Source organism: Delphinapterus leucas, chromosome 4, assembly GCF_059928025.1.
Source record: "Delphinapterus leucas isolate spDelLeu-1000000601 "Yukka" chromosome 4, BTC_Dleu_Yukka2, whole genome shotgun sequence".
NCBI classification, from domain to species: domain Eukaryota; kingdom Metazoa; phylum Chordata; class Mammalia; order Artiodactyla; family Monodontidae; genus Delphinapterus; species Delphinapterus leucas.
Genome location: NC_143132.1, coordinates 58,762,861 through 58,784,956, shown reverse-complemented (window position 1 = coordinate 58,784,956; position 22,096 = coordinate 58,762,861). Strand labels below are relative to the sequence as shown.

The window sequence follows — 22,096 nt, the reverse complement described above, 5'->3', positions numbered from 1 at the left end:
TGTCTTTGACCATTCCACTCTGTTAACTAAACCAGTCTTGGAATTTGCCTCTACTCACACCTTTGCAAAAATAAAGTCGATATTCCTACATCATTCAGGTTCTAAAGGCATCTTGGCATGAAGTAGCCAAGTAAGTTAAACTGGTGTTTCTCAACCTTTTCCCCATGTTTGCACTGATGAGGAACATGGTACACTCACATTAGCACCAGCAAGTGCTTAGAATGGTAGCATGTATGCGTGGTTTGAAAACTCCCTCTGATGAATCTGATAGATCATGCTAGCCATCCTCCATCTCCTAACTGAGATCACAAACTTATGCAAAGTTGTGAGGTATTTTGTTGAATAGCAAATCTCCTTAGAAATCACCATAAGTGAAAAGTACAATTCACCGTGTACCTAAGTCACAGCAATACCAGGCAAAATAAACCTAGGTTTTAAGAACTGTCAGCCTAATTTGTTCTTCTATGCCATGGGTTCAGTAGCTAAATCTCCCTTTGTGGATTAAGGAGAACACTTGGCCCTCTGAATTGCACTATGCCACAGCCAGTTTACTGAATCCTCAGGGACCTATTCAGAGGTGTATCATTAAAACATTTTTCCTTTATCTGAAGGAAACAGTCTTTTAGCAAATCAAAATATGTTTTGTGAAATGGAAAACATTCACTATCTCAGGGAAATCATATCCAGGTTTCAGTCTTACTATCTGATCTGGGTTATGACACCTTTTACTCTCTCTTCTTTTGCTGTTACATTAAGATTTTCCGAGGTCCTATAAAATCCAGTTTCATTATTTTGGATCCTACTTAAAAATAACATTGCTATTACTTTCTTTAACTTTGTCCCAGGGAAAAAAATAATATCATTCTTCTCCTTTCTGCTGTTTTTACCTACTTGGTGATATTGTTAAGTACAGCCTCTATTAATGAAAAGTTTATTCTGAGATTATGGGTGAAACACTCCAAATCAAAACAAAATAAATCAATAACTATGATGTATTGAGCATGTACTATAGGTTTATAATTGTGCTAGGTATTGCATGGCTCTGATAATAAAAGAAAGTTTTGGCCATTGGAGTTTTATAAAGGGATCAGAAGTCAGATGATAATATTCTGAAAATTTTCACTTTCAAAACAGTCATCCAGGGCTTCCCTGGTGGCACCGTGGTTGAGAGTCTGCCTGCTGATGCAGGGGACACGGGTTTGTGCCCCAGTCTGGGAAGATCCCACATGGCGCGGAGCGGCTGGGCCCTTGAGCCATGGTCGCTGAGCCTGCGTGTCTGGAGCCTGTGCTCCACAACGGGAGAGGCCACAACAGTGAGAGGCCCGGGTACCGCAAAAAAAAACAAAACAAAAAAAACAGTCATCCAAAAATTCCTTTGTCTTTCAACTGCTGACCAGCATTGCCACAATTTTCTTAAATCCCCTGTAAGTGCTTTCAATCCAACTACCACAATGTTTCATTCTATCATTTTAGTGAAGATTACTAATTAGCAATTGACAAATAAGTTTTGTTAGTTGTTTGATGGTTTCTCTGTACACAATATTACCATGTTACAGCTGAAGAAAAGTCCTGTGATATGGTTAGACAAGTTGGATTGGAAAATAAGGAAAACATAGGTACTTCCTCTGTCAATAACTGAGTTTAGCTTTGTTTGCTTTTGTGAAGGAGTCATTTTTATGCATTTAATTTCATTAGAACACTGAAGATCTGGCATGGTATTTTAATGGAACTTATTTCAATAAATCAGTTTTGCCTGGATCCTTATAAATATCTGCCCTTGAATAGGAACATAAAGTAAGGTATGGATTCTTGAGCGTCTCACCCACTTTTTATCTTATTTTAGAGGTTTGGTTCATGACGTTAGTTTTCTTCCATTCCTGAATCAATGGCCCTTTGACGCCTAAGAATGAATACAGCTCTATCCTTGAGGCAATTTTTCAGGGAATAAAATACATATTAATCTTTCTGTCTTTCAATACCAAATGTATGCAATCTGAGAGTTCCAGAAGAAAAAAATTATCTCATTTTACTGATAATTATTGCATTCTTTTTAAAAGAATCTATCACATAAAACACAGTCAAAAATCAAACTTGCACAATTACAAAAGAGAAGGGACATATTTATGAATCCAGGGAACAAAGTTTGACACCCTTGTATAAACACCAGGAAAGTTTGGTCTTCCACATCCATGTCCCCAGCTAACAATGCCAGTCAAAATCCATTTTCCATCACTTTTTCTTCGACAGGACAAAGGTCCACCCGAATCTCCCTACACAAGAAAATAATGTAAGTAAAAAGCACATTTGTCCCATGATCATCAATTTTGCATTAAGGTGTCTAATGAATTGTGAGCAAACGCCTACTCTGACAGGTTCTTGCTTGGCTAACTACTATGCAGTTTGGGGAAGTAACAAGAAATAATGTGAAACTTCTAATGTCATTTTAGAATTATTTTTCCTATAATCAAAAGGTGCATTCATCATAAGAAACTAGATTCTTTAGGCTGAGAGCGACATTAGAAGATTCTTGTAGAGGAAACAATTCTCACATACCTCCAAAAAAATAACAAACCTCAATAGTAATAATAATGACAATAATAATAACAGCTAACATTTATTTAGTGCTGCTATGTGCTAAGCACTGTTTTGGGTCATTTAATCCTCACAAGAACCTTTTGAGGCATGGTTATCTTGGAAGGTAGGTTGACTTCTACCTCTAGGTCATGCAACTTTAGTGTTGGCTCATGGCCCTGAGGAAGAAAGAAAAGGAGACCCTGTTTAGCTGACCAGGTCCAATTATGAAACCCCAAGGATCACTGGCTGATAATTATCACAGAGAAATCACCCTCACTTGAGAGTCCTTTCTGACATCTTAACTCCAAAAGCAAAGGCTGAAATAATTCAATGTTTAAACAGAATTCCTCCTGTGCTCAGTATTTAAAGTATAATATTTGGATTTTTATTTCCTTATTTTGGAGCATACCTGAAGCTACACCTTACTCAGAGGCAAAGATAAAGAAAGCATTCCGAATGTGTCCCTGGATGCCACCCTTACAATTCTAAACCCGATTAGGTGAATTCTAACTAGTAGGAGACTGGGATCTTTTTATTTTAACCGTTGCCACACCAACTCTGCAAAGTCTAATTTAACCTCTAAACCCTGGTGGCTATGGGGAACAGGACTATATAACCGACTAGCTGCAGGAAGCACCCAAAATATAGTAGCTTTAGCATTACAGAGGTAAATGTTCAAATCCCAGCTCAACTAGCTGTGTGACCTTGGTAATTTACTTAGGCTCTCTGTGCCCCAGTTTCCTCTTCTATAAAATGGGGATGAAAGAATAATTTGAATGAATTTATGTAAAGGACCTAGTACAGCTCTTGCCACAAAATAGGAGCTTAGAAGATAGAAGTCACTACAGTATTATAATAAGATGATTTTTAACGTTATGTAAAGATGCGGGAACAGTTCCCCTGCCCTCCTCATTCTCTAAATCATCTGTTCACTTTTTGGCAATCAAATAGATATCTGCATACATTGGAATCTGAGGCTCATAGAAATGTCCCCCCAAAGGTGACCTTCAACTTCACCACTGTCAGGAGGCCTATCCAGAGGCATAAAAATGAGTGTCCCTGTCACCTCTCCCACTCCTCTTTCCTTTCCCCCAGCCTATGCATTAAAGGAGTAAGTAAATAAAACACTGTTTCTTTAGAAAGTACATGGCCACTGCTAAGAAATAGCTAGTGATCCTAAAACACTGCGTGTGTGCGTTCTGCTTTGTTTTTCAGTTTTGGGTTATAAGAAAATCATGGCAGACTGATAAATCCTGACTTCATTCCCTAATTGTTGGAGGAAAATACATGGCGACTAGAAAATGAGTTTTACAGATCCAATTCCTATTTAATCACCTTTTCCTGATCTCAGACTATTGGATTATAATTAATATATGAATGAAGGTAGGCCCCTGCCCGAGTTATTGCCCAGTGTTGTATAGATTAAACGTGAAGGCATTTATGGAAAGTGCAACATGTTAGGCAAGGGAAACGTAAGATGACTTACCCTGCAAGCATCTTTCTTGCCTGACATGACGCCCGCACAGAGCATCCTCGAAGTGATGATCCCATAGGTGGAAACACAGAGGGTTTGGTCAATGAGCTCTACCTCTGCTTGCTGCAAAACAGGGGAGCCTTTATTGTCTGGAAAACACATAGAAGTAGAAATCACAGTAATGATTACATTTACTTTATTAGACAATTTACTCATTTTCTCCTTTTACCCTCATAACAATTTTTTTAGGTAAATTCTATTATGATAACCATTCTTCTGATGAAGAAATGGAGACTTAAGAGGATAAAGGACTTAAACAGTAGCACAAGAATAGCTAGTAACAGAGCAGAATTCAGACCCAAGGTCTCCCTCGACCATCTTAGCTACTGTGCCATACTCCTTCACCAAGTGCCTCCTGCCTTTAGGACGGTGAATCTGCAACAGTTATTACCAATGCTCACTGGTCAGGAAGGTCCCTTAAGTGGAGCATGTTAACTGACATATGGGAGTATCCTCGGAACCACAAAAACATAACACTGTGGATATAGCTCTTTCACTTCCTTTTCTGACCTCTGCGGCTAAGATGATTCAGAAAAATAAACACTCACACACTCATGCTTGTAAAGAAAATGTCCCATGATATGGTGTTTGAATAGACTCTTTCCTCTTGTGATATATGATGATGTAATTAAAGCCCTGAGCACAGTCCTGATAGGTTATAGGTGTTCGAGCAGTGATCTGCCTTCCCTCAGCAGGGCCAAACAGGTGGTGAATTTCATGATTTCAATAACTAAATGTAGGCAGTTAGCACTGGAGAAGCTGCCCATAGTGAATCTTTAGAGAGTGTCAAAGCAAGGCCAAGATAAGGTTCAAGACTTACAGAAAATGTATCAGTCCTAAGCCCTTGGAAATGACTGCAAGGGAATCCAAGATGACTGGGAGATCAAGGGAAAGCATTAGCTCTAACCTTTGGATTAAAACTTTGGATTCTTCTCCTTACTGTGTATTTAGAATCCTAGGCCATAAAATCCTTGGCAGGACAGACGTAGGGACTTCCCTACTATAAAGTCTGACCTTTGTGCATATGAAAAAAGATGCCCCCTCTGGGTGGAAGAATTGTAAAAAGGCATCCCCCCTGGGTGGATCCATTCTAGGCTGATGAAAGACATGGTCGCATCATCCTCCAGACAACTGTCTATGAGTTGACACAGTAAGGTGTGTGTGTGTGTGTGTGTGTGTGTGTGACAGAGTATCCTTCTCTTCTTTATGAAAATGAGTCAATTTTTTTGGATGAAAGGGAACTAGCAAACCCCTCTGAGTTTGCAAAGAGCCCATACTATCTATCCAGTCCCTTGCTCAGAGACCTTCCCTTAAGAAGTGGGTCCTGCTTCTTTTTGGGGCAAGGGGAAAGCATCATAAAACAAGAACTATAATACTCTCCTCCATTCCACTTCTCAGAGTTTTTAGAAGGCTCAATGAGATCATATACAAAAACCCTCTCCATGAACCCTAAAGCACCACATCAACACGAGTTACTATGATCTGGAGAGGAGGGCATGGCGTTCACTGACACACACACCTGCTTCGTGCCTTCGCCCCCAGCCGGTCACCCAGCACTTCTCTCCACTGCGCACTTTCTGGCCAGCAGGAGGAATGCATATTGGCTGAATGAGCTGTTTCAAGGTCTCAGGCCAGGCGACACTGAGCTGTAGCAAGGCAATATCATAGTCAAAGGTCTGGCTGTTATAGTACTCGTGGACCACAATTCTTCTCACTGGGGAGACGAACTTGGCATTCCCCTGCACGTACATGCCAAGGTGAGCAGTCCATGGTGTGGGGTCGGAGAGTCTGGTACAAAAGGAATGAAGCACGGAGTCAGAGGCCTGAAGAACCAGACATGGTTTGGAAAAGAGAGCATCACAGAGGGAGGAGGGCTGCAGGAAGGGAGGTCTGACTTTCAGTCCCTATCTTAGTCGTTGCCTCTGTCCATGGGCATGGCAAGAAGCACAACTTCTCTGAGCCTCCCTTGTCTCCTCAGTAAAACCAAAGATGAAGTAAGGTAGAGCAGGGCTGGTGAATGATAGCTAAGGTCCAGAAAATTTCCTCAACTCTAAGGACATGCTGGCGATTTTCTTGCCACCAGTATTTCAGGAATCACACACAGGTCAAGATGGTTAGTGACTGGAATTCATTTGTTACCTTCTCCCTATTCATGCTGACAGTGGTATTCGATGGAGACAGACAGGGTCAGTAAGACAGTGGTCTGGGGATCCTTTTGCCAAATTCAAATGATATGAATACCAAAATAGATGAGAAATCAAAGTATTCCAAGCAGGAATGTAAGGAAACTCCTTCTTGAGAACTACCAGAAGCCTTAAAGGTCACTGCTCTAGGGCTTCCCTGGTGGCACAGTGGTTGGGACTCCGCCTGCCGATGCAGGGGACACGGGTTCGTGTCCCGGTCAGGGAAGATCCCACGTGCCGTGGAGCGGCTGGGCCCGTGAGCCATGGCCGCTGAGCCTGCGGGTCCGGAGCCTGTGCTCTGCAACGGGAGAGGCCACAACAGTGAGAGGCCCGCAAAAAAAGATCACTGCTCTAACTGTTCATACTTGACTCTTCACAGGGTCTCACTCCCTATGAGCCCTTCCAGAATTCTAATCCTGACCCCGCTAGCCTGGCATGAAGTCACCGAGGGTCTTGTAACCTCCACCTGAGGTTTCTGTCTCCGTGGGTGCAGCAGCTTTGCTCTGGTGGGGTGAAAAGCTTTGGAAGAAAAATAAGGACAGATCCCAAAGAGTGTGGCCCCTTATCTGCTTAGCTGACATCTCACGGGCAGCACTGGGGACCCAGGGGAGTATTGAGGGCCACGTATTACTTGGAGCAGTTTCTTAGCATAAAAGACTAATGGTGGAACAGAAGTGTAGCCGTTTTAGTCATTAACATGAATCCTGTAACTTCCAGGAGAAACAAATACTCTAATTATATAAATTCATTGAAATACTCCACTTTAAAAAATTCTGAATGAGAAATGAATGGCATATTTTTGTACCTAAGCTCCAATAGATTCCAAATAAGGTTACTTTTTAGTGAAGTTGTTTTCTGAGCTTCCCTTTCACCCTTAGCTGGGAGAGTGTCTGCCCCATAATAACCCCATTTGTAAAGGCAGACAGAGCCCTTCGGACGACAACCCTAATGGACTTTTTCATGATCCCCCCATGATATTGTGATTTATAATAAGAAATATATACTTGGTTTTCCTTCCATTTCTGGCATAGCATTCCTAAAACCCTTGGAATTTCCTAAGTGATGAGAGGGGCAAATGTGTCTTTTGTTATGTTAATGAGGTTACTTTGGGACTGCAGCTAAGGCTGGGGGCTGGTCACCAGGAGAACTAACTATGTGATTGGAGGGTTAGAAGTTTCAGTTACACTCCTGACTTCTAGGGAGGAATGAGGGGCTAGAGGTTGAATCCATGGCCAATGACCAATGATTTAATTAATCATGGATGTATAAGGAAGCTTCCATAAAATTCCAAAAGGACGGGGTTTGGAGAGCTTCCAGGCTGGTGAACGCATGGAGATTCGGAGAGAATGATGCACACCAGGAAGACATGGAAAATTCTGTACCCTTTCTCATACCTCGCCCTATGCATGCCTTCCATCAGACTGTTCCTGAGTTATATCTTATTATAATAAACTAGTAAGCCAGCAAGTAAAATGTTTCTCTGACTTCTGTGAGCTGCTCTAGCAAATTAATAAAATCCAAGGAAGGGGTCATTAGAACCTCCACTCTATAACCAGTCAGTCAGAAGCTCAGGTGACAACCTAGGCTTTGGATTGGCATCTGAATTAGGGGGAGAGGGGTAGTTTTGTAGGACTGAGCCCCTAAACTTTTTGTTTTGTTTTGTTTTTTGCGGTACGCGGGCCTCTCACTGTTGTGGCCTGTCCCGTTGCGGAGCACAGGCTCCGGACGCGCAGGCTCAGCGGCCATAGCTCACGGGCCCAGCCCCTCCGCGGCATGTGGGATCTACCCAGACTGGGGCACGAACCCGCGTCCCCTGCATCGGCAGGCGGACTCTCAACCACTGCGCCACCAGGGAAGCCCCCCTAAACTGTTTAATCTGTCTACCTGGGTAGACAAAGTCAGAATTGAGTTGAATTATAGGACACCCGGCTAATGTCAGAGAATTGCTTGGGACTGTAGGAATCCTCCCCCGCTCTACACTGGAAATTGGATGCAGAATCGCTACCCTCACGCTCTAAATAGGGATTCCTGTACCCCAGTAATCCCTTAATACCCGTTCTCCACACATTCCAATACTCCACAGTCTTCACACATTCTCACAGAATTTCTTCTGACTTGAAAGCCCTATCCTGTTTTCTCAGTCTGGTAAAAGCCTGTTCGCTCTTGATATTCCTTTGTGTTCTTCTCTTTATATCAATAATTCCTAAAAAGAATGTTCGGCATACAATTGATGTCACAAAAACAAAACAAAATAAAAAACCACCAATTGAAATGATTGAATGTGTCCAACAGGGAGCTTCTTCCCACAACATGGGGGCAGGTGTATGGTCTGTGGTCTGTGGTCACTTCAGAGTAAGAATTGAGATGCCCTACCTGTTTCCATGGAAACAGTGGGCAGCCGAGAGAAGCCACTCCCTGGAGATGACTGAGGCTCCACAGTAGGCAGATCCAACAAAGTGGAGGCTGACTTGCCATGGCCAACCCCCTTCTTGGGTGTCGGTGCCCCCGATGATGCGGTGGAGGGTGGAAGGACTCCTGCTGCAGCCTTTAGGAGAGGAAGGGTCACACAAATTAAAGGCAGACTTGGAAGAAAAACTGGAAATCCAGTCAAGTTTTGAGCTGGGTTGGGAACTGACTAACCAGATAAGTAATTTGAAATCCCCTGCTTATCCAGGGAGGCGAGATGGCAGTCTGTCTGAAACCAGCACCAACAAATCACTACCTCCCTCCTGAAAATAGGCCTTGACACAGAGTCTCTGTACAATAACACACATGAGGGGAGGAGGGGACCTATTAGTAACAGCTGTACTGATAAGAACAGGAGCCCTGGAGTTCAGGTTGTTAGGTAGAGAAAAAAGATTACTTCCAAATGCAACAGAATTGAGAGTGTCCTTGAAGTTGTGCTGATTTGGGAGAGAATTTGTAAGTCCCAAACAAATGAAAACCTAGTTGGACTTACCTGGTAGCACAGTGATTAAGAATCTGCCTGCCAATGCAGGGGACACGGGTTCGAACCCTGGTCCGGGAAGATCCCACATGCCGCGGAGCAACTAAGCCCGTGCACCACAAATACTGAGCCTGTGCTCTAGAGCCCGCGACCCACAACTACTGAGCCTGAGTGCTGCAACTACTGAAGCCCACGCGCCTAGAGCCCATGCTCTGCAACAAGAGAAGCCACCGCAATGAGAAGCCTGCGCACCACAACGAAGAGTAGCCCCCGTTCGCCGCAACCAGAGGAAGTCCGCGCACAGCAATGAAGACCCAATGCAGCCAAAAGTAAAATAATTAATTAATTTTTTTAAAAAACCTAGTTAAGAAAAACTAGTTATCAGAGCAATTATTTTCCAGTATAAATAGTATTGATAAGGATACATAACTAACAAGTTGGCACATGGCCAATTAGAAACCACACAACTAATAATAACATAGGGTGGATTACTGTTCTCAGGTCATAGCTAAGGAACGAACCAGCACTTGACATTGATCACAACATAAGGCATAATTAACAAAGTCATCCATGGCATTCCAGTACCTATTTCCTTTCTCATAGGTTTTTTTTATTTAAGAGCTTATCCCTTGATTAGAGTTATTAGAAAATGAAAGTCCTCAGTATAAACATCTAGTGCATGAATGCTTATTATTAAGAAAGAAGACAGAATCCACTCTAGAATTTTTAATTCTGAGAAACCATTTCAGATTCAGTTCACCAATGTTTACTATTCTTCCCTGGCCTGTGGCAACTTCTGCCTGGGGCATTACACCAAGGAGGAATAAAAATGAAAAACAGATCAACTGAGGAACAAATACAAAGGATCAGAAGGAACATGTTTCTACTCACTGCAGCCTTCCTCATCACTTCCATCTGGACAGTCCGCAGCGCCATCACATTTTGCATTTTGTTTCCTAATGCAAATATCATTGCCGCACTTAAAAGTTCTGTTGTTGCACGGAATACCTAAAAGTGAGCAAAAAAGAAAGAATTTTTCCTATTCAGAGACAGATTTGAGTGAATGACACTGAATTCCGTCCACAAAGGATGGCTTAGCCACAGGATCGGTGTTTGCTGCTCTGGGAAACATGACAGAGGGAAATGAAGCAACCCCACACTGTCCCGTCCCTGCATCTCAGCAGAGCCACTGAAAGGAAGGCAGGCAGGTGCACTAGTTGAGAATCAACCCAATAGTCTCTCCTTTCTTCCACTGTAGGGGAGATGCCAAGCAGTTGGCCATATCTGTGGCTTAAGCCATGGCTTCTTTGCCATTACTTTACCTTGCTCTCCAAGAAAATTTTTGAGCAAAAATCAACACCATACTCAGTCCTTTTATACCATTGGGGGTGGGAGGGAATGGACAGATTTTGTGAATTACTGCACATTTGTTCACAACTCTGGCAGTGTGTGTTTTTGCAGGGGCTAGAATAGACCATACCCTATCACAGTATCTGGCAAATCCCTCTATATCCAATCCTCAGTTTCCTTGAGTCGTGAACAGCATTAAAAGCAAGTCAGCAAGGGAAATCTTCCAGAATTCACACACACACACACACACACACACACACACACACTCCACCCCAGTTAAAGTGGCCAACTCTTCCACTTTGTCTGGGCCCAGGAGGATTCCCAGGACCTGGGATTTTCCATGGGGAAACTGGGACAAGTCGATTGCCCTAACCCAAGAGATATTTTGATTTGGGCTTAGAAGAGTCTGATTAGAAGAACAGCAAAGTGCAGAGGACTCCTCCTCACTCTGAGTGCAATTCTGCTCATCCCGGCCATCCTCACAGTCCCTGAAGCCGTCGCAGACCAGAGGGCCGTGCTGCCTGAAGGAGCTGGAGTTGCAGGCAGGTCTAAGAGTCACTGGAAGGAGAACAGGCAGAAAGCTCGTGAGCCTGAGATATCAGTGGGACTCCCTGATGACCAGCAGTGCCCCCAAAACGTGCACATGGTTAAGATGACTTAAACAAAACAAAACATGTGTTTTCTCAAAACTGACACCTCCATGAGGAAAAGCAGATGTTTAAATTTCGGTGTAATTCTTAGCGCTTTGAGTTTGTCAGATATGACTTTTGCTTGTGGAGAAATACATTAAACTCTGGTGGTTTGTTTCTTTAATTACAATTAAACGCATCATAAGATTTTAAGGAAAAGAAAAATCATAAACTGTTATCTAAATTGGACTCGTCTACCTTCCTAAACAAAACGGAGTGTCCTGAGATTGGGGATTTTGATTTACTCATCTCTGTTCTTCAGGCGCCTGATCAAATATTAGGTGCTCACTAAAAGTTTGTTGACTAGATTAACGAATGTGAGATCTTAAAGAACAACAGACTTGTAGTCTATTGGTAAGGAAAACTCTCTTTAAAATTATTTTACCCTGAGACATTCATTGCCTGAGCTAGGAAATACCAGTGTAAATCTGTTACAATTTTTCTTCTTTGGAATATTTTTGGGAATTGCCTTTAGACCAGTGACAGACACAATATAGTAGCAAGCACTCTTAGAAGGTATAATTCCTTAGACATTTCTGGTTTTTTGAAAAGTTATCATTTTCGTTATCTGCTCCTGTTTTTTCAGAGGTATGTCTTGTGAGGAGCAGGGGGGAGGACGTTGCTGCCCTGAAATAGTTCATTTATTTACTCTGAGAGTATCTAGTACCTAGTCAACTCCTAGAGAATAGCTCCCGACATGGCATGATGAGAAATGATAATTACTAAAAAACAGTCCTTGTTACGAAGTAACAGTAATCACTTTCATTTGGAGCATAATAGTAGGGAATAAAAATAACATAAGAAACAAAAGCAACCTCAATCACTATACAATGGTATTTATTTTCTTAAGAAATAGAAGACCCTATAGATTTAAATTGTTAATGAAGCCTAAGTTAAGAGGGTTTTAATTTGTTTTGTCAATAAAAAAAAAAGGTGTAGAGTTACAGGTTATTTTTTATGAACATAATTTTTCAGCTAGTTATATTAACTTTAATATTTCTCCAAAATATGAAAAAGATTAAATAGCTTCATCATTGCAATTGTATTGGAATTAAACTCTGGATCTTTAGGAGAAAGTGTTGCCAGTGGTGTCATATGGTCCAGTGAACTATTCTCCCCATTTTGCTCCCTGAAACTGGAGATCGATTCAGGAATTAGGTGCAAATAGTAATGAAAAACCAATACAGAGACTCTCTGCCCAAAATAAGAATATCCAATACCCCACCACTTAGTTATTACCAATGTGATGTTGATGCAAACTATACAGGTTAAAAAAAAAATCAATTCTTTTATTCTCAACACCTGTGCTCCATAAATGAGCATGCTGAAAGTGTCTACTTCTCTGCAGATTCTGAACTTCTTTCTAGAGGGAAGATCCATGCTTTAAAATAGGATTATGTTTAAGATTGTGGCTGATTGATTTACTAACCATAGATCCTCATTCTCTATGATAGTATTATGCATCCCCCACCCTTGCCATGGCCCCAAAGTGTGCAGAATAAACTTCCCTGCCCATTGACTATGGCCTCAGCTATTTGACCGATGGGATATGACACAAGTGATGGTGTGCCAGCTCCAAGCCCAGGACTTAAGAGGAACCTTATATTTTTGGTCACCCCTCCTTTGCTTCTACCACTGCCAGGGCCAGGCCATTGGCTCGACAAGGAAAAGAACCATGAAGAGTAGAACCAACCCCAACCTGAGAAGAACCAAGCTCAGGAGGCTCCACAGCTTAAAGCAGTGCCACCCAGCTGAGCCCAGCCTAGATTGGTCATACCTGAGACAACACACAGATGAATGATCCAGGACAAATGATTGCCGTAAGCCACTGAGTTTGGGGGATAGTTTATTATGTGGCAATAGATAACAGCTACAAAGACCCAGGATATGCATTAGCAGCAACAGTGGTCCTGACAAACTATTTATTCCTAAGAAAGTCATAGTAAAAGCTTAAATACCCACCACAGAAGAGTTCATCACTTTCATCAAAGCAGTCATTTACTCCATCACAGCGCTGGGCCTGAGGGACACATAAACCGGAGGAGCATCTAAAAGATCCAACAGGACAGGCTAGAGACAATAAGACATAGGAAATCTGTGTGGGTCCCTAAAAGTCACCAGACCACATTAACAAAGAAATGTGAATTGTTAAGTGGCTGAGTGGCAACATAGCGGTAGTAATAATACAATTTCTCCATCAAAGCGAAGCTATAGCTGGTAATTGAAAGACCAAAAAAGAGTATTTAAGAACAAAGAAATCAAACTAATCCACCAGAAGCTCTGAGTCGACATTGCAGCCAGGTCACACGTACAAATTCCTACACCTCCATCCTTGACTCAGCAACCTGGCTTTATCACAGACTTGAAGAAAGAGAAAGCTGGAAGATGCCTTTGAGTCCAGTATGCTCAGTGTGCAGTCTTTAGAATCCCTGGGGAATTTAAATGGCCTTCTGGTGTTTCTGAATCCCCTATGACCAGATGCATTATTCTGAGGGTTTGTGCCTTTAATTACATTTTCAAGGGATCTCTATGGCAAAATGTATTAGCAACCGCTAATCTTAGAAGTTGAACCTAGAGAGATTAATGACTGGTTTCAAAACTCAGGACTCCTAGGGCACTTCAACCAGGCTACTCATCAAAGATCCATTCCCTGGAATGGAATCTTTAATCCTGGGCTTATAGCTAAACATGATAGTAGTAATAAATCCTTTCTCTCTGCTGTGGTCTGAATATTTGTGTTCCCCAGCCCCCAGATTCATATGTTGAAATCTTAATGCCCAGGGTGATGGTAGGGGGAAGTGGGGCCTTCAGGAGGTGATAAGTGATGGAGGCAGAGCCCTCGTGAATGGGATGAGTGCCTGCCTTATAAAAGAGGCCGCATGCTAACCCATATATAAGGAATTTAAGAAAAAAAAAATGTCATGAAGAACCTAGGGGTAAGACAGGAATAAAGACACAGACCTACTAGAGAATGGACTTGAGGATATGGGGAGGGGGAAGGGTAAGCTGTGACAAAGCAAGAGAGTGACATGGATATATACACACTACCAAACGTAAAATAGCTAGCTAGTGGAAAGCAGCCGCATGGCACAGGGAGATCAGCTCGGTGCTTTGTGACCACCTAGAGGGGTGGGATAGGGAGGGTGGGAGGGAGGGAGATGCAAGAGGGGAGAGATATGGGAACATATGTATATGTATAACTGATTCACTTTGTTATAAAGCAGAAACTAACACCCCATTGTAAAGCAATTATACCCCAATAAAGATGTAAAAAAAAGAGGCCACACAGAGCACTCTCACCCCTTCTGCCATGCAAGGGCACAACGAGAAGTCTGAGACCAGAAGACGGCCCTCGCTCAACCATGCCGGCACCCTGATCTTGGACTTCCAGACTCTAGAACTGTGAGAAATAAATTTCTGTTCTTTATTAGCTACCTAGCCTGTGCTTCGTGCAAAAGAATGGGGAAGGTGCATGGTCAGGTCAACCACTAACTCAACGGCACACGATGGAGAGCATGAGCTCCTAGGAAATACTCACGGTTTGAAATAAGAGTTAAAAATAAGATGGCTTACTAGTTACCTGTATCATTGATGGGAATTATAATATTCTGATATTCAGAAGTGTAATAATTCTGAATCCAGAAGCAGGTATGTTAGCATTGGCAAAGAAGGAAGGGTCTAACTGAGCTTTCTCTCAGGACTTAACGTGGTCAACTCTTACTTTCCCCCTTTTAAAATGGGTTGAGACACAATCACTGTTTCTCCAAGCACAGAGTGGCATCCCAGTGGCAGGAGAAGCGACTGTAGGTGGAATACAGATGAAAGTCTCCTATTTGAATTGTCATATATTTTAATTTCTACTACAAAAAATACAATTAGATTATTAAACCTCAGAGGCTACCTTTTAAGACAAAAAAAAAAAAAAAAAAAAACGGGTTGAGAATTTCCTGAGTCAGTATCTACTCTCTCCAGCACTAATGACTTCCCTCGGACATTGCCTTTTCTGCTGACCGCTTCCTGGCCACTGTTCCAGCAGTTCTCAGTGTGAAGTTCAACACTCTGCAGGCTGCTGTTTGGACTCTCCTTGAAAGACCAGCCCTTCTATGCATCAGAAGCCACAGTGAGTTGCAGCTGCTGCCCTCCGATCCATCAAACGTTGGCGTAAACCTCATATTTACAAAACATTATGGCTAGCAAGAAGAACAATGAATCAAGAAATTGTCCTATATTTCAGGAATCATGTAAGAAACTATTTTTCAATTGTAACAAACAACGATATTATTTCTTCTATAATTTAAACTCCAGCATAATAAATACATAATTGTATGTAGTATTTATCATATATTTTGTTCCTACTATGTAGTTATTTAAATATTATTATAAAAGTATACTAGTCAATAGCAGAAATAAAGAAGCAGTTTTCATTCCTTAAATTCTCAACGCTTAGAGTCATAAAGTGTTAGCCTCTGTTTAACCCTTCATTACGGTTTTCTAAGGGGCTGATCCCCGGCTTACGTTGACTGATGTTGTAACTGCCATATTCCACCAAAAGTGGCTTGTCCGAAAGCCTTGAACTGCACTGAAGCTGAACGTGAACCAAGGAGTTGGGCACTCGGAAAATCGTCTGGTGATCCATGTAGGAGCCGCAGTACCTGAGGAGCAAGGGTAGGGGGACACACAGCATGAGGGCCCGTCAACTGCATTCCTGTCTTCTGTCAACAGCAAATTCACTGATACTTTGGTCATTTGAGCTTCATAAACGGAGATGCTTATGGTAGAGCTGATGGTAGTTATCCATCCTATGCTAAGTGATTGCCACTGAGTCACTTCTGTCCCCTTGATTTTCTCCTCTGCTAAATAAAACAATAGTGTTACTACCAACTGTCACCTGTTGCTTTCCTCACCAATACTTATAATTAGAAGAAATACAGGTTTAATTCTCCTAGGCCTCTCTCTTCTTTGAACATAAATAACTGCCTAACAAAAAAAAGAACTGCCTACTCTGGCCGCAAACCTCTCTGTGGGGCAGAGTGGAACCCATGAACTCAGGTTGAAAACATGCAGAGAACTCCAGCAACACTTAAAGCAAAAGACAACAATCCTTCAATCCAAATTGAACTCTGATATGCACTTCAGGGCTTGTCCCTGGCAAAATTTCAAAATAGTGATGTCTGTCTGCAATATTCCCCTACCTTGGTTTTGCTTTGCATCACCTAGGAGAAAATGTCCCTCCTATTAGTAATCCTTGCATGAGCACTGCCGTTAGTGGAACATGAAGTACAATTACACTGGGGCCCCATGGTGAGTCAGGCTTCTGCCTTGTGTAAGCAAGACTTTCCCAGGTGTCTATTGTTTCTCAAAGGGAAACAGTAGACACTAGGCTTGAAGGGGGACGTCCTCCACTGGAATCTGTGAATGCCCATCACTCCAGGTCCCCAAAGCATTTGGGAACCACACATTTCATGGATCAGATGTTGGCATTCAGTGTGAAGAGCACGGGGATAACCTATCATTTTACAGTTCAAAGCATTCACGTATATTTCAGGATGAATCTTTTGCAATTGGCTGAAGTTCAGGAGCTGATCGGCGGATAGACCAGCTCCTGGGATATGAGGAAGAGACAGCAGCTGCAGGTGGCCACCTGGCTAAGCGGAAGCCAGCATCTGAGAGGTGCATGAAAGCCTAGTCAAGCTCTTGGGGCCAGAGTCTACTCTAGTTGGTCACCTTGGGATCAGAAGCCTGCATTCTAAAACCATGATGATTATTATCTGTATCTCATAGTTTTTATTGGAATTCTCCATTAATATTTACTAGAGTTTTCTTGCAAAGATTAGCCTCACTTCGACATTAAAGAGGAGTTAAGAGGAAAGGGGTCAAGCATGAAACCATGCTTGGGCTGGAGTTTACAGGGGGACAGTATGTAATGGGGCATAGTGGTGGTTTATGAAATGAAAGTAAAATAAAGCGAGAGATTGGAGAAGCCCAGCAAGTGTTAGTTTACATGAGCAGACACGTGACAGGTAAGAAAACTGAGACATAAAGAGGTGAAGTAATTCGTTAACGTTCAAATAGCTAGTAAGCAGAGGCAGCATTAGGACCCAGTTCACCGGATACTAAACCCTAGCACTTTCTAATGCACCAACAGCCTTGCCCTCCGGAACTTTGCTGGACAAAAGCTTAGGAAGGCTGTCCATTTCTTCAGGTTTGTATACTGCATTCTAGTTGCCCTGAGCACTCATACTCCACCTCTGTGTTCTCTGAATTCAGGATCACTAGGCTTCCTGGTCTCAGCATTACTTTTTCTCCCTTCTGCATGACAGACCCAAAGCCTTTAGGCTAATCTTAGCAGCAAGGTGCCAGGAATTAGTTCAATTAGAGCCTTTCTAATGAAAAGGACGGATAATGGGAAGGGCTGGCATTTTAAATCCCATGGGTACAACTAGTATCAAAAGAATCTGATAGAATTTCAGCCAACCCACAAGACAAAATGAAGAGCTGGTCCTTCAGGGAAAGTATTTAGGGCAGAGAGCTTTCCTGGTATTTGCAGGAGGAAACTATTCATATTTTGGCAGCAATACATCATGGGTGGCAGGGGTTGCTACTTAGGGGGAAAAAGCATCTCATTTTCAAAGCACTGCTTTATCTTAAGCATACAAGCTTACAATAGATTTGTAAAGATTTGTTTTCTGGACCTCTAATTAAATACCAAAATGCAGTATCTTTAAAGCCTTGGGGCACATTCCATAGTATTTATGCATCCAATGTCATTTCCTTAGCAATCCTATTAATCATATTAATCATAGCTAAGACGTTCTGGTGTGTGGTAAGCATCATTTCATTGAATTCTTACCGAAAAACCCCACCTCATTACCTCATTTTACAGACTGACAAAATGATTAAATAATTTGTCCTAGTTAATGTAGCTACTAAACAGCAAGGCTGCAATTTGAACCTAGGTCTTCTGCCTCCTACTTAATAGACGCTTGATTCAAAAATACTCCCAAAAGGAGTACAAGCCACATGTTAATAATGGATCCAAGAAAACCATTAAATCAGGGAGATTCTATTCCAAGTCATTGATTCTAGGATCAATGACCATTTAGCAAGTCATCTAAGAGTCTAAATGAAATCAAAGAAGGTTGTTCAGGAAAATCATTTAGAAAGGGAAGGTTTCATTCATGGAATAGCTGTGAGCAAAGAATTAGCAGACAAGTCCCTCAGGCTAACTTCACAAGTTTCCTTAAAGTAAACTGAGAAGCTATTTGGCAAAGACAGGGCATCCTGTATTTTTTTTTTAATACAAGACCTATTATAGCTTTAGAAGCAAGTAAACAGTAACAACAGCTAAAGGATGAATTAAGGGAGAGAGTAAGGACCTTCTAGATCAGTTCAGGAAGCCCAGGTGCCTAAACTTCTCTCAGCTTCTTTCTCCTACTAAACAGAATTGGCTAATGGTTTCTAGCTTTCGTAATCATCAGGACTTCTATTTACTATTTTCCTCCATGGCTGCAATGGTTTTTCTGCCAATTATTTTTGTAAAGTATGGAGCATGTACATCCATAGCCCAGCAGTACAGAGCAGTTATGGAAACAGGGACTTGGGAGCCATAAGGACTTGAATCCTGGGTTAATCTCTTATGAGCTGAGTGACTTTGAGCAAGTTATTTAACTCCTGTAGTCCTCAGTTCCCCTGTCTGTAAATAGTAAAGTGCAGACTCTCTGGGGGAAAGGAATCCAAGGCTTTGAACTACTGGGTGAGGCTTTTCATTAGATTCTTCACATATGGAAACCACTTACATGTGCTCATTAATTTCCCACCATCCATGGTCACAGCCTTTCATACTCTTCTTGGTTATTGAATAGTTATGGAATTTCAGTGCTATGCCAAGAGTTGATAGGGGAGTCTATGAAAAACAAACGTAAGTCAGAAAAATGACTCAATTGAAGAATATGTTTCAGACTAAGATTTTGTTACTCAGAACTCATTTCTTGGGCTTGCTATTTTAAGGGCATTTTATTCTCTGTGCCCTGTGGCCCTTGGTGGGGTAGACCAGCTCCCCTGAACAAACTGACCTGAAGAGGAGAGCACAACAGAGAGGGAAGTGAGCTGCCTCCCCAGCCCACCCTGTGCTCAAGGAGCAGCTGTGATGCCCCAGTGTGATGAGCTGAGATAGATACATTAGATCACCTCTAGGTTTCAGTTTCCTCCAAGTAAGTGAGCTTAACTTTGAAAACACCCACTTGTTAGCAAGTTTACACACTTTCCTCCTTAGATGACAATAATGACAGTTTGTTTAAGGCACTATTCTTATTCTTTAGATAAAGGAGGAATGAATCAGCATCCTCTTCATATTAAACCTTGGTATTTCAGAAGTTTCTGAGTCATCCCTACATCGTCTCTGAAGAGATCAAACAAGGGAAGCAGCTACTTATGTGGTACGTGCACAAGTGAGCGCATACACACACACACACTCACACGTACACACACGCAATGCAACTGGCCTTGTTGTGGCATTGTATGACATGCACATACATCACATCTGATATGCCATAATTTTTGTTTTAATTTTCACTTTAGCCCAGGAATTATTTAAGAGAGAGTTCTTACATTTCCAGGGAGCAGAATTTTGGCTTCCCTATTTTCAAGGTTTTAAATTCTATCTGAGTTAGATAACAGATGATTTATTGCAGTATAGTTTTTAATTTTTTAATTTACAAACAATTTTGTTGGGATCAAATTTATGAAGGCCCCAAGGTCATTTTTTTAAAAGGGTAATTTCTGTTTATATATATTACCAAACTCATTATTTGTATGATTTAATACTCTTCCTAGCCTTACTTATTGTCCCCCACTGTCTCTGTCATGAACCAAGAGAAAGGAAAATCTCTTATTGAAGCACTCTCCATTTCTCTTTGTACTACATATAGGTTTTACGAGTATTAACGCTATATCCTTTGGTGCATAAATAATTGTAGTAATTAGATCGTTATGTGGATCGCCCTCTTTATCACTGCAGATTGCCTTCCTTTTCCCTCTGAACGCCGTAATTCCAGCATTGTCTGGCATTAAGGTTGTGATCCTTGCTTTCTGATTGTTTACATACGCCTAGTATGATATTGCCCATCCTTTTATCTTCAACTTTACTAAATCACTTTTTAAATTCATTTTGTCTTTTAAAAACAACATACAGTTCAGTTTTAGGTAATACTTTGCAATTCAATCCTACTGTCTTATCCCTTTAACAGATGAGTTTTGTCCATTGACTTTTATTGCTCTGACAGACATTTGGTTTTTCAGTTATGTCATCATATTATATGTTATAGTTTCTTTGCTGTATGGTGTGCTTCTTTCTAACTTGTGTTTAAATATAGCTCCTCTCCCGCCTTAGTCTACCTTTGAGAGGAAATGCATTGGGCACTTTATGACCGATTTAAACATAACAACATGGTTAGGCAGGTAGTATGATTCCCATCTTATAGAAGAGGAAACCTAGACTAACCAAAGACAAGCAAATTTCCCAACGCAGACCAGAAACTCAAACCAGTCCTGCATTTCTCTGAAGGCCTCCCTTTTCTCAGCACTGCCTGGAAACCCATGTCGGGAACCCCAGAGGAACAGGACTGTCTTTCATTCACCATAAGACTCACAAGGCTCATGAGAACACATATCACACTTTTTTCACTCTTGTCATTTGGTTATTTCTTCACATTAAAAAAAAGAAAAAAGATGTGAACTGAAAGATAGTAAGTATATTTAAGGAATCAATTAAATTTTATAGCATGAGAATATATTCCAATGCAATCCTCCACCAAGAAGCTTGCTTGGGCATTTTCACTGAGTTCCAGAGCGCTGAAACAAAATGGATTTATATGCACCCCAAGCAAAAAGCCTCTCCACAGTGAAAGGAAATATGTCCCCTTGCACACTGATTCCGCTGCCACAGAATCATACACTATTCTACTTTTGTGCTCAGATTGGCCAAGAGACTCTACTGATATTACCGTCCTTGATAAATGGATGGATGAGGTGCAGTTTCACAAAGTATTGCAAGCTATTTCAACAAATGAACGAGAAACGTGAAACTACTAAGTACGCTATTTCCCTCTATGTTCTGTACTCTCTGTTCCCACTGCCCAATGCTGTACCTTTGTTTTGGGAACTTTAACCAAGTAAGAAGAGGAATTCTTCTGATCTGGACCTGCTGTATTTAAATATCTCTCTAGTCAGTGGTGGTAACAAAATGCAGGACATACCTTACTTTTGGTCACCCCTAACTTGCCATTGGTTGTGTACACGTGTACACACAACACAAGAACCCACCTCAGATGAGCACTGGAAAATTCTTTGGCAAATATGCTTGCCACAGAAGCATGGAAGAGAGGCTCCCTTCTGGGGAATCCCATCTATTTCCTGTGTGATATGAGAAGGTGAACTTGCATGGCCCACAGTGATCCCTGCTTATGTCTGGTGGACCTAACTCGGTGGTGCTGGGCTGATGACATCTGTGATAAAACAACTCAAGGGACTGCTTTACTTTTTCTTCTAAGACTCTAAAACAAAACTGATTATTTGGAAAACAAAAAGAAGGAAGAGAGAGGGAGATGAATGTTCAGATAAGTGAATGTTATGACAGATAGGGAAGCTGAACATCTTTAGGAGCCCAGAAACGGAGAGGCTGTTGAATTTATTTATGGAGGGGGCGTGATCCCTTTTAATCCTACATGGGTCACTTACTATTGGAGTGGCCTCTGGCAAATGCTTTGTCCCCATTTCTGTTTCCTTATCTATAAAACGACCAGAATATTGCTCCTACATCAGA

General features: G+C 41.7%; 1 protein-coding gene and 1 long non-coding RNA gene across 2 annotated transcripts in view; one reads left to right on the top strand and one right to left on the bottom strand.

Moving 5' to 3' along the window:
• Positions 1-999: 999 nt before the first annotated feature.
• Positions 1,000-22,096, bottom strand: part of TMPRSS7 (transmembrane serine protease 7) — a 42,362-nt gene continuing 21,265 nt past the window's right edge. The window contains exons 8-16 of the mRNA XM_030760817.2: positions 19,074-19,180; positions 15,793-15,929; positions 13,240-13,347; positions 11,036-11,146; positions 10,130-10,246; positions 8,665-8,836; positions 5,628-5,896; positions 4,061-4,197; positions 1,000-2,270 (exon numbers count right to left, since the gene is read on the bottom strand). Of these exons, the coding sequence (XP_030616677.1) occupies positions 2,100-2,270; positions 4,061-4,197; positions 5,628-5,896; positions 8,665-8,836; positions 10,130-10,246; positions 11,036-11,146; positions 13,240-13,347; positions 15,793-15,929; positions 19,074-19,180 (1,329 nt within the window). The 3' untranslated portion in view covers positions 1,000-2,099. The remainder of the gene's footprint in view (positions 2,271-4,060; positions 4,198-5,627; positions 5,897-8,664; positions 8,837-10,129; positions 10,247-11,035; positions 11,147-13,239; positions 13,348-15,792; positions 15,930-19,073; positions 19,181-22,096) is intronic.
• LOC115802341 (uncharacterized) lies at positions 15,259-16,154 on the top strand. Its single transcript, XR_004022771.2, has 2 exons — positions 15,259-15,518; positions 15,774-16,154. It is a non-coding gene; the product is annotated as an uncharacterized LOC115802341 (long non-coding RNA).